General features: G+C 51.1%; 1 protein-coding gene across 1 annotated transcript in view; it reads right to left on the bottom strand.

Moving 5' to 3' along the window:
* Nucleotides 1–12550, bottom strand: part of LOC119975785 (tenascin-X-like) — a 221067-nt gene that overhangs the window by 152124 nt on the left and 56393 nt on the right. Inside the window, exons 4-6 of the mRNA XM_038815633.1 lie at nt 6224–6339; nt 4447–4600; nt 2638–2901 (exon numbers count right to left, since the gene is read on the bottom strand). Coding sequence (XP_038671561.1) covers nt 2638–2901; nt 4447–4600; nt 6224–6339 — 534 coding nt within the window. The remainder of the gene's footprint in view (nt 1–2637; nt 2902–4446; nt 4601–6223; nt 6340–12550) is intronic.

Below are 12550 nucleotides of genomic sequence, written 5' to 3'. Positions count from 1 at the left end.
CCCCACACCTCGCTGACAACGTCACCATGTCCGATTCTCCCCACACCTCGCTGACGTCACCATGTCCGATTCTCCCCACACCTCGCTGCCGTCACCATGTCCGATTCTCCCCACACCTCGCTGGCATCACCATGTCCGATTCTCCCCACACCTCGCTGACATCACCATGTCCGATTCTCCCCACACCTCGCTGGCAACGTCACCATGTCCGATTCTCCCCACGCCTCGCTGGCAATGTCACCATGTCCGATTCTCCCCACGCCTCGCTGGCAACGTCACCATGTCCGATTCTCCCCACACCTCGCTGGCAACGTCACCATGTCCGATTCTCCCCACACCTCGCTGACATCACCATGTCCGATTCTCCCCACACCTCGCTGGCAACGTCACCATGTCCGATTCTCCCCACACCTCGCTGGCAATGTCACCATGTCCGATTCTCCCCACACCTCGCTGACAGCGTCACCATGTCCGATTCTCCCCACACCTCGCTGACATCACCATGTCCGATTCTCCCCACGCCTCGCTGGCGAGGTCCCGGGATTCATGCCCTCAAAGGGCATGAACCTCATATTAACATATTTCAATAAATTTGCATATTTGTAGCTGGCCCCCACCACATGATTGCCCCCCCCCCCCCCCAGCTTTGTCCCCACTGTTACCAGACTCCTGAATGACCCTCTTGTGGACTGAACTGTTCTCTCCACACATCTTCTCGACTGAGTAGCATCACAATCCGTATGCTTCACCCGATGTCTATGTATTTACATTGTGTATTTATCATATGTCTATGTTTTTTCATGCATGGAACGATCTGTCTGGACTGTACACAGAACAATACTTTTCACTGGACCTCGGTACACGTGACAATAAATCAAATTCACCCAGATTAATATTCATACCTTGCTGGCGTGACGTTGTGTCGGTCAGGTTTACAACAGGTTTGGCCAAATGTGAATCAGTAAAGGCAATTCCTCCAGCGCGCAAAGTCAGTACAGCCCCGGGGGGAGGGGGAAGAGGGACAGACAGGCCTGGCCACTGCCCTGGCATTTCCACGGCACAGGCTGGCACTTCCACATTGACACTGTTCCAACCTGGTGGTGCCAACCTGGCTTTGCCAACCTGTGGCGGGGGCAGTGCCAGAGGCAGGTCCTAGTGGGAGCCCTATCAGGGAGGGTGCATTGATGTGTGGTGCAGGGGAACCGCTGGCTATACTTCCAGGGGAACCGCTGGCTATACTTCCACGGTGTTGGTGGTGATGGGGGGTTTCAGTACTGGCAGTGTGGGCGGGGGGGGGGGGGGGGGGGGGGGGGTGGCGGGGGGGGAATGATAAGAGGATTTTTAGGGGGTGGGAGCTGTGGCAAGGGGAGTTCCCAATACCTCTGGTATTTTTGTCTCAGAGGCCCAGGATTTCACGAGAAAACTGGGCTGGATTGTCCACCATGGGGATGTTCCATTTTGTGCCCCCCCCCCCCCCCCCCCCCCCCCCCCCGGCGTGGGACTGCCCCACAATGGAAACCCCCATTGTCCAGCTGCCGAAATGGAGCTTCCCGCCTGCATGCTGAACCAGAAATCCGGAGTGGCGGGACAGAGAATCCAGCCCCCGGTCTCTGAAACACCAGGACCGGGATTCTCCGACCCCCCGCCGGTTCGGAAAATCGCCGGAAGGAGGTGCGAATCCCGCCCCACTGCCCCGACGCCCCGCCACCGGCTGCTGTATTCTCCGGCGCCGGTTTTCTGGCAGAGGCGGGGATCACGGCACGCCGGTCGGGGGCTATTGGCAGCCCCCCCCCCCCGGCAATTCTCCGGGCCCTGTTGGGCCGAGCGGCCATCGATTTCTGGCCAGTCCTGCCGGCGTGGGTTGGACATAGTCCCACACGGCGGGACCTGGCTGGTAGGCCGGCTGGTACGCGATCGGGGCCCACCGATCTGCGGGCGGGCCTGTGCCGTGGGGGCACTTCTTCCTTCCACGCCGGCCATATAGGGCTCCGCCATGGCTGGCGCGGAGAAGACACCCCCCTGCGCCTGCGCCAGAAAACCCCGGCCGGTCTGCACATGCGCGGAACCATGCCGGCGGTTCTGCGCATGTTGCTAACTCGCGCAGTCCCTCCGGCGCCGGCTGGCGCGGTGCGAACCACTTCGCCGCCGGCCTAGCCGCCGGAAGTACGGCGAATTCCACAACTTCCGGATGGTCCGACGGCGGAGTGATTGCCGCCGTTTTCTCCGCCGGCGTCGGGCCATATCCTCGGAAAGCGGAGAATCCCGGCCCAGTTTCCTGTCTAAGCTTGAAACTTTGCCAAATTCTGGTAAGATTCTGCCCACACTTCCCGTGAAGTACTGCGAGATTATAATAGATCCCATGGTTCTATCTTGAAGAAGAGCTGGAGACCATTCCTCCATCTCCTGCCTACTAATTATCACTGAGTAAATATCACGTTAACACAGATAAACTGGTCATTATCATTTAGCTGCTGGTGGGATATTGCCGTGTGCCGATTGGCAGCCGCACTTCTTCCATTGCAACAGTGATTATTGTTGAAAACGTTGGCTGTAAATTGCTGAGGGACTTCCCAGGCCTGCAAAAGCCAGATACAATCACAGGTTCCACCTCAAAGACCAAGCAGAAGTGGGACTTACCGGTTGTGCCTTTAGTGGTTGCAGCCTTACTCTGGTGACCCCCTTGTTCCCCCACCAGGATGATGTTGTGTTCCACTCCAGCCTCCAGGCCAGTCAGCACGGCACTGATATCTCCGGCCGGTACCACCACCTGGCTGTGTTTGCCTGTTGCCGAGGAGTAGTTGAGGCGGTAAAGGTCAATTGACGCCTGGGGCTTCTTCCATCCCAGCTTGATGGTGGAGTTTGTCGCCGAGACCACATGGAGGTTCCGGGGGCCATCAATCACTGTGGCCAAGAACGGATCTTTAGTCAAAGGCGAACAATAGAGAGACCATCCACACTTTCAAACACCCAGCTAGTAACCTGCCTGCCTGTAGAATCAATTGCTTTATTTCTAAGCTCCATTGGACATATTCCATCCTTCCTTGGGTGAAACTGGGTTCAACCGAGAAATCCCCGAGGCTAACTAGAGGTTAATTGCTCCACGGGTCAGTTAGAGGTTAATTGCCACATGGGCCAATTCAAAGGTGACAGGAACAGAATAAGGCATGTGTGGGAAAACTGAAATAGAAGCAGGAAGAGATGGAAATACTCAGCAGGTCTGGCAGTATTTATGGGGAGAGAAACAGAGTGAATGTTGAGGTCGGCGATCTGGAATGTTAATTCTGTTTCTCTCTTTGCAGATACTGCTGAGCATTTCCAACATTTCAATCAGAGGTTAATTTGGCTTCTTAGGTCAGTCAGATATTAATTTCTTAGTTTGGCAGGTTGTTTGTAAATTCTTGGCTCCAAATCAGAGAAAGCAACATGAAATGATTACTTTTTCTTCACTCTCTGGGTTTGACACTCTGAAATGTGACAGACACAAATCTCGCAAAAATCATACATTATATATACATAAATGTGCATGCATGAATTCATTTTGCATGCGCATAGTTCTTTAATCCTGCCTTTATGTTTAGTCAGTGGGAACTGCTCGACCTCAGTATGAGTCACTGTTTGGACTACAGCAGAGCTGTAACTTGGATGGTCTTAGTGAACCCACTGATGGTGAATGGTTCGCACAAAGGCCTGGGTCAGTCCTGAATTGTTTTTTTATTCGTTCTTGGGATGCGGGTGTCACTTGGCATTTGTTGCCCATTCCTAACTGCTCTTGAACTGAGTAGTTTGCTCGACCATTTCAGTGTGGGGGTGGGGGAGGCAGTAAAGAGACAACCGCTTCACTGTGTGGGTCTGGAGTCACATGTAGGTCAGACCGGGTAAGCACGACAGATTTCCTTCCCTGAAGGACATTTGTGAAAGATGGGTTTTTGAGACATTGGTTTCATAGTCATCATTAGGCTTTTAATTCCATATTTTTATTGAAATGCTCTTCCATCCATGTCTCCCCTCCCAAAGTCCAATTTGAACCCTATGTTTATCAATCACGTGGTTTGGTGCGGTAGCACAGTGGTTCGCACTGTTGCTTCACAGCGCCAGGGGCCCAGGTTCGATTCCCGGCTTGGGCCACTGTCAGTGCGGAGTCTGCACGTTCTCCCCGTGTCTGCGTGGGTTTCCTCCGGGTGCTCCGGTTTCCTCCCACAAGTCCCGAAAGACGTGTTGTTCGGTGAATTGGACATTCTGAATTCTCCCTCTGTGTTCCCGAATAGGCGCCGTAATGTGGCGACTAGGGGATTTACACAATAACTTAATTGCAGTGTTCATGTCAGCCTCCTTGTGACACTAATAAAGATTATTATTATTATTATTCCAATATTTCAGCCCCAGTAAGTGGCCACCTGGTGGAGACAATCTAGCTAAGAGTTCTGTTGGGTTGTGAAGAGCACTCACGTGTTCTAAGGGTTTTCGACGCAGCCGTACCGAACCTCTTGCCCTTCTGAGCTCTCAGTGTCACCTGGTATTCCTGCCCTGAAGCCAGGCCTGTCTGCTGGAAGGAGCTCTTGGTACCAGCCAGGCGTTTAGTCAGCTTGCCATTGTCCTCTTTCTGTCAGGAGGAATGAGAGATTCTTGCTGACTATACCGAAACACATAAAACAACGTTTCAATTTGGCTGCTCTCTGCATTCTGTTGTTTGACATGGTTTCCACCTTCCATTATTGTAGACATTGAGAGGTTGTTTACCCTTGTGGGAGAGTCAAGGACCAGAGGGCATCATCTCAGAGTAGGGGTCGCCCATTTAAGACAGAAATGAGGAGGAATTTCCTCTCTCAGAGGGTAGTGAATCTGTGGAATTCTTTAGTACAGAGAGCTGTGGAGGCCGGGTTGTTAAGTATGTTCAAGGCTGAGATAGACAGATTTCTCATCAGTAAGGGAATCGAGGGTTATGGGGATAGCATGGGAAAGTAGGGTTGAGAATTATCACATCAGAACAGACGTGGCCTCAATGAATGATGGAGCAGACTCAATGGGCCAAATGGCCTATTTCCGCTCCTGTGTCGTATAGTCTGTTGGCCCATTACACCCGTGTGCTTGGTTAGCCTCTGGGATGATTTCACACTCTCTCGCTCGCCCAGAAAGGAGTCAGGAGGTGGCCCACCATGACCCCTGACCTTTGTTTCTGCGCTGGATTGCACTGCACACACATGGTTTGGAAAATAAGGAGAATTATTTTACTCAGCGAGTTGTTGTAATATGCAACACTTAATGGCTGATGGAAGCAGGTTCAACGGTAACTTTCAAAAGGGAACTGGATAAATACCTGAAAAGGATGATAGTTACAGGGATATGGAGAAAGGACCAGTACGGGGGATTAATTGGATAGCTCTTCTGTGGAGCCAGCACAGGTTAGGTAGGCTGAATGGCCTTCTTCTCTGCTGTGAGGCGCCCAAGAAATTTGATAGACCATTTCTGGATGAGGTGTGGGTTGATCACAATCTGGTTCGCTGCCTCTGTCAGAGACTCAGGTACCCTTTCCCAATACTGACACAACCTCCACAACCTGTTCTCTTGTGGTCTGGATTAGGGGTCAGTGCCACTGCAGTCTTGGCTGGTTAACGTAGCCCTGTCCATCACCCACACTACCTGCACCCACAGCCCTATAAACACAATGTGGACAGTCACCAGGCAGCGAACCAAAATGGCGGAGGAACTGTTGGCTGTAACAGAGGGATCGGAGATTAGGTTTTTTTGTGCTCTGTTGAACCAGGTTTGGGGTCAGTGAAAGGAATGTCCCCCCTCTTGCCTCCTCCTCCATCCATTCGGCTTCTCAGCCCCAAATCACCGGCGACCTTCCGGCACATTCCGACTGCAGGTCGAGAGGGACGCTAATGGGTCTGCTGATCTTGGTCCAAGGTGGAACCCCTATCTGCCAAGACCTGGGGCAGGTGCGTCAGAGGCGGACCTCTTTGTCAATGGTCAGTTTTTCAATGCTGCAAGAGGTACGCTCTCCAACATGCTGGGCACCTGACATACATTCCTTTGGTACCCAGTGGAATTATTTAAATTGGGGAACCTTCTCCACACTCTTCTGGTGACGCTCACTAAAATGCCTGGCACTTTAGCCGGGAAGAAAAAAAATCTTGGGATATTCCAATGGCCCCCCCCCCCCCCCCCCCACCCTGACCCCCGACCCTCGACCTACAACCTCCATTCCCAGAATGCCCTTTACCAAGGGTTGGAAGGTGATCTCCCAGGTGTCGACCGGAACCTGCGGAAGATCCCACCCCACTGTCGCCTTGGTCTCCAGGATCTTCTTCACGTGAAGCCCAGTCGGAGCTGCAATTCCTGAAACAAGACAGGGAAAATCTTTAACCATCACAAATGTCAAGAGCATCCCTGTGCACAGAGGGCAGGAACGAGACCTAGCTCACCTTGAACATTATCCTGTTCCGAATGGCAAGAAGCTCAAATGGATGAATAAGAAATAGTAGATGGAGTGGAGCATTTGGCCCCTTGAACCTCATGGCCAACCCATCTAACCTGTGCCTCTTTGGACTGTGGGAGGGAACCGGAGCACCCGGAGGAAACCCACGCAGACACGGGGAGAACGTGCAGACTCCACACAGACAGTGACCCAAGCCGGGAATTGAACCCGGGTCCCTGGCGCTGTGAGGCAGCAGTGCTAACCATTGTGCCATTGTGCTACACTGATCACCTCGAGATCACCTTCTAAACCCCAGAGAATATGGCAGCACAGTAGCACACATGGCTAGCACTGTGGCTTCACAGTGCCAGCGTCCCAGGTTCGATTCCCCTCTGGGTCACTGTCTGTGCGGAGTCTGTGCGTTCTCCCCGTGTCTGCGTGGGTTTTCTCCGGGTGCTCCGGTTTCCTCCCACAGTCCAAAGACATGCAGGTTAGGTAGATTGGCCATGATCAATTGCCCTTAGTGTCCAAAAAGGTTAGGAGGGGTTATTGGGTTACGGGGATAGGGTGGAAGTGAGGGCTTAAGCAGGTCGGTGCAAACTCGATGGGCCGAATGGCCTCCTTCTGTACTGTATGTTCTATGTTCTAATATAGGCCCCATTTATTCAGCCTCTCATCATAGCACAACTCTTTCATCCCAAGGATCAATTCAGTCAACCTGCACTGAACCACCTCCAATTCATACATGGGATGTCCCGAGATCATTGCTCTGGGTCTCTGGGTTACTTGTCCAGTGACAATAACACTACATCACTGCCTCCCCTTCTTCGCACTAGGAGATCCCGCTTTAAATGTGGAGACCAAAGTGCTGCTCAGTATTCCTGTTGTGGTCCCACCAAATCCCATAAAATTGGGGCAAGACATCCTTAGTCTCATTCTCCAACCACCTTACAATAAAGGACAGATATGTCATTTGCCTTTCTAATTCCTTGTACAAGTACATCCAAGTCTCCCTGGACATCAAGGTTTACAATCTTACATCTCTTAAAAGGAAATTCTGCTTTTCTATTCATAACCTAAGTACATAACCTCATTCTTCCCGACATTATACTCCATCTTTTTGCCCACTCACTTAAAAAATGGCAGTGTCAGGTTCTGACTGAAAACCGGCAGAACACAGCCCCGTTTTCTGACCAGATCTTCTGATGCTGTCAAAGAAAGATCAGTGGACGTGGTTTGCTCTGGTGGGGCGGAGCCTCATAGCTCCACAAAGGTCAGGGTTCTCTTCCTGGGTGTGAGCCTGATTATGTCACCAGCTTTGGGGGGGGGGGGGGGGGGGGGGGGGGGGGGGGGGGGGTGTGAGGGAGTCTCAAACTGAGATCTCGCTGGCGCAAATCCCATTATGACCCTCTGGCGTGATTTAGCGGCCCTGGTTGGATTTACCCACATAGCTAAGGGGTCTGCTAAATCCTGCCCTCTCTCCCATTACAGCCTATTTGTGTCCCCCTCACAGCTTACATTCGCACTCAGCAGTGACATCTAGTGGCAAAGCAAGGCAAACTCCACCAGCCTTTCATTCACGTTTATGAGTGTGGCACCCTGCCATGTAACATAAAGATGGGCTATATTATGCTAATTAATCCTTGGCCCAGCCTGGTTGAGTTGCAGATAGTTAACAGTTTTATGTTGAGTCTGGAATTATACCGTGTGATGTACAACAAATATAAACCTAACCAACTTCCCCTGGCATTATTCCTGGTGATTAGTGAACACACTGTTAGAACCACATGCCATTTAGTGCATCATTAAATACGAGTCAACATCCTTTGGTATTGGCTCATAGTGCGGTTCTGGACAGGTTTGATTCTCACTCAAATTCAGTACCTTCCATTGTGTTCAATTAGTGTCTAACTGGACAATTGGAAGAAAGACAGTCGTAACAGCAACCTCCTTTAAAGAATACATTTCAAAGGGTCTACTTTGCTTGAATCAATAGCTGCTAGAGTTTGGAAAGGAAGTGCAGACTTTGCGAGAGGGATTAGACTCTGAGACTGAGGCTAACATCCATAAGGGAGAGTTTAGCTCAAAGTGGCTTCATGTGACCGAGCAAACTGCACATGCAGAAATAATGAATAGCAGCTGGATAACATTTATCAAACATGACTGTACCTGGCCTTCCTCTAGTGAAGCAGTTAATCAGGATTGTGGTCAATTATCGACGGTTTAGACAGCAGGAGGAAAGGGCTTCTCCCAGATCTCCCTCATTACCGCTGTGAGGTGCCGGCGGGAAGTTACCTGGCCGAGGTTCACACAGGGACAGACTCAGTCCCCAGAATTAGGGCTTGGCTCGCTGCTCTTAAAGGGACACCCCACATTCCTGCACCATTTGTCCCAGAATGCTTGACATCCACTGAAGTGCTGTGTATTTTTTTTAAGTGAAATCGCTGCTGTCGGAACAAAGACTGCACTCAACTGGTGCACAGCAAGATTCCACAAACAAGCCATGGGGTAGTGACCAATAACCTGATGCTAATTGAGCGATAAATATCAAAATTAATAGAAAGAGAAAGAATCTTCTCTTCAATGGGCCAAATGGCATAATTCTGCCCTTATATCCTGTGGTCTGAAAGGTAATTTTTAAAAAATGCTTCTCAAAACCAACTACTGTTTTCCTTCAGTGGGCCATTTCTCGAAGGTTTCCAGCAATGGGAATGGTTGGAACTCTGTCAAGTTTAGACTGCTTTCATCCAGCTTCTGCTGCAGTTCCACTGTACAGAATAAGAATGGTTTCAGTCATTCGCTCGCTTTCAAACTTTCCACCCTCTCTCTGCACCCCCCGAAATACTTTCACTTGGCTGCCCCAGTGGATCAACTCGGGAATGTGCCACTAATGTTCGGGTTTTTACCCCACTCCCTCCAACCCCCCCCCCCCCCCCCCCCCCCTCCCCCCCGACACCCAGACACACGGAGGTAGCCTCGCTCGCTCCCACCCCCATCTCTCCATTGTTTCGATACAAACCAAATGGAATCTCCTTGGCTTTTTATTCCATTGAAGAGCACTGGTGACTGGGACCCTTTGATGGGAGAATGTGAGACGGGCTGGTCTGAGTTTAGACAAGAGCAGGAGACTAACCACCGATCATTACCTAAGACTTATCCCCACTCCCCACAGCCTCCTCCTCCCTTCCTCCCCTCCGTCCTACTTCTCCACCCCCCTCCCTCCTTCTCCATCCCCCTCCCTCCTTCTCCATCCCCCTCCCTCCTTCTCCATCCCCCTCCCTCCTTCTCCATCCCCCTCCCTCCTTCTCCATCCCCCGCCCTCCTTCTCCATCCCCCTCCCTCCTTCTCCACCTCCCTCCCTCCTTCTCCATCCCCCTCCCTCCTTCTCCATCCCCCTCCCTCCTTCTCCATCTCCCTCCCTCCTTCTCCATCCCCCCTCCCTCCTTCTCCATCCCCCTCCCTCCTTCTCCATCCCCCCTCCCTCCTTCTCCATCCCCCTCCCTCCTTCTCCATCCCCTCCCTCCCTCTCCATCCCCCTCCCTCCTTCTCCAGCCCCCTCCCTCCTTCTCCATCCCCCTCCCTCCTTCTCCATCCTCCTACCCTACCTCCCCACTCTCCCTCTTCCTACCCTCCCTCCCCACTCTCCCCCTCCCTCTCCGTCTTCCTCTCCATCCTCCCCCATTCTCCCACCCTCCCTCCTCCCACTCCCCCTCCCTCTCTGTCCTCCCCCCTCCTCGCTCCCATCCCCTCCCCACCTGTTTGCATTTCAATTTTTGACAAAGGGACACCTGGATTGGAAACGTCCGCTCTTTTCTCTCCCTACAGATGCTGCCAGACCTGCTGAGATTTTCCAGCATTTTCTCTTCAGTTTCCATTTCAATATGGTTCATTGGTGCCAAGAAAAAGCGATGTTCATAAACATTCATCATGTCAAACCTACTGCTGCTTTTATCCCAAGACTTTTCACCGTACTGTCAACAAACAGGACATTTTTCTGAAGGCTTTCTCTTCCCCCGCCCCCAGCTCTCCCTTAATAACCTATTCCTGCTCACTCTCCACCGACTAGCCTGATGGAACAGCTCTGTTAAGGCATCTTCCCAGGGAGCCAAGTGGGCTCCTCAAGGGTAGTCATCCCAATAAGACACTATGAATTTGAGCTTTGAACTTTGTGAGATCGCACTGTGCAACATTTCCAATTGGCATGTTCCGTGCACCTTTATACTTGCCTCTCTCCTTTGTGGACCTTTGAGGCCGTGGTCCAGTTTCAGCCTCCCTGCCTGCGAGCCTCAGAGATCATCAGTTCCAGTCCTAAGCCAGATCCAGCCCCCAATTCTGGGCCAGCACTCCCGGTGAGCGGCAAGCACTATCAGGGATGGGATGTCAAATCAACTCCCCAACTCAGTGTTTCAAAGGAGAGAAGGAGAATTATCCCTAGTGCCCTGAATAATATTTATACATTAGTCAACGTCACAAAAGGAAAAAAGCAGACTTTCATTCTCAGACGTTTGTGGGATCTTCCTGTGTAAAGATTGGATGCTGTATTTTCCTGCACTACACCAGAGAACTCAAAAGTCCTTCACTGGCTGTGAAGTGCATTCTGAGGAAGTGACAAGTGTGACATAAAAACAAGTTTTGTTTCAAACCAAGTTCCTGCTCTCAGATCTCTTTTTAAGGATCGTCGTGTTTTTGATTAGATTTTTTTATAGTTTGTTTCTTTTTTCCAACAGGGCTTACTGGGGTTAAAGGGCAGAACAGTAAATCTCTTAATTGCCGCTCTGTTGGCTGTAGGTCACTGCAGAAATTCCTGATCTCAATCAGCAGAGCTAGTGGGGGGAGCCAAGAGCAGACACCAGAAGGACCTCAGTGAGCAGAGAATACATCAGATCCATTTTCCGCGTTACTGAACTGAGATGTGCCTTGTTATGCTCTTGGCGTAGCATAAGCTGCTTCCTTGATGCTCACTCTGACAAAAGAAGATTCAGACGTTGAGATAACTTCAACACGTTTATTGAACTATTTACAATTCTCCTACTCGGATTCGCCTCCACTGTTAATCCTTCTATAGCTACTCAGACTGACAAACCAGTCTGCTACAATCCACGTGGTGGGTGTGATGTTGAATCAACCCTGTGTACTCACTGAGTGTCTCCACTGGAAAGAGGAAGATCATGTGTGCTGTGCCCTTTATATATGGGTTGGTGTAATGCCCCCCTGTGGTAGTGTCACCTCTGTGTGTATCGTGAATGCCCATTGGTCGTGTCCTATCTTACTGACCTATTGGTTGAGTGTCTGTGTGTCACGTCTCTGGTGCTCCCTCTAGTGTCTAGCTAGCCTACGTGTATTTACATTAACCCCTTGTATATCTACAGTGATGCATATCACCACAAGATGTTGATCAAGATGCTGGAATTTGGAACACTTTTCCATTTCTGAATCAACTGTCCTTATCAAGTGCTTCCAGGCACAGCGCAATGCAGGCCAAGAATAGAATGAAGCTTTCCTCCACTCTGCCCCAAGCACCCACAACCACCTCAGTCGTATATGTCCATTTCCCCCACCATTCTCGCTGGTTTCTGTGGCGATAGGGTGTCCATTCTGACCTGCTGATGTTGCGGCAGTGCAGTTCACTCAGGAAGGCCTCGTTGCTATGGGAACACAAACTTTCCCATGCATGTACTAGCCTGAAGCTGTAGGTAGTGATGGTAGAAGACCCCTCACATGGCTGGTCAGGAATCTCTCATGCTCTCACATGTACATGCCGCGGCGAAGGATTTGCAAATCGCCACTCGATCTGTTTGGCCGTATTATAAACACGCCGGGAAAAGGAGGGGGGGGGGCAGCGACACCAGGAGAATTGGAGTCCTGGGACGGGAATTGAACCTGGAGTTCCTGGCTCGGAGGCGGGGATGCTATCCCCTGAGCCACACGTGACCACCTAACCCTGTCCGAGCTTAATGTGGTGTTGAGTCTTGGGCTATAAAGCACTCGGCTAGGCTGCGTCACCCCAATTCACATCAGAAAGGAACATAAAAAAAAAGAGGAATCACTGGAATTAGATTGTCATGGCCCCTTCCACAACCACAAAATACCCGGCATACACTCAAGTCTTTGGCGTGGGTGTGGGCGTGTGTG

This window comes from Scyliorhinus canicula, chromosome 13, assembly GCF_902713615.1.
Source record: "Scyliorhinus canicula chromosome 13, sScyCan1.1, whole genome shotgun sequence".
In the NCBI taxonomy this organism is placed as follows: domain Eukaryota; kingdom Metazoa; phylum Chordata; class Chondrichthyes; order Carcharhiniformes; family Scyliorhinidae; genus Scyliorhinus; species Scyliorhinus canicula.
This window is presented reverse-complemented; position numbering and strand designations above follow the sequence as displayed.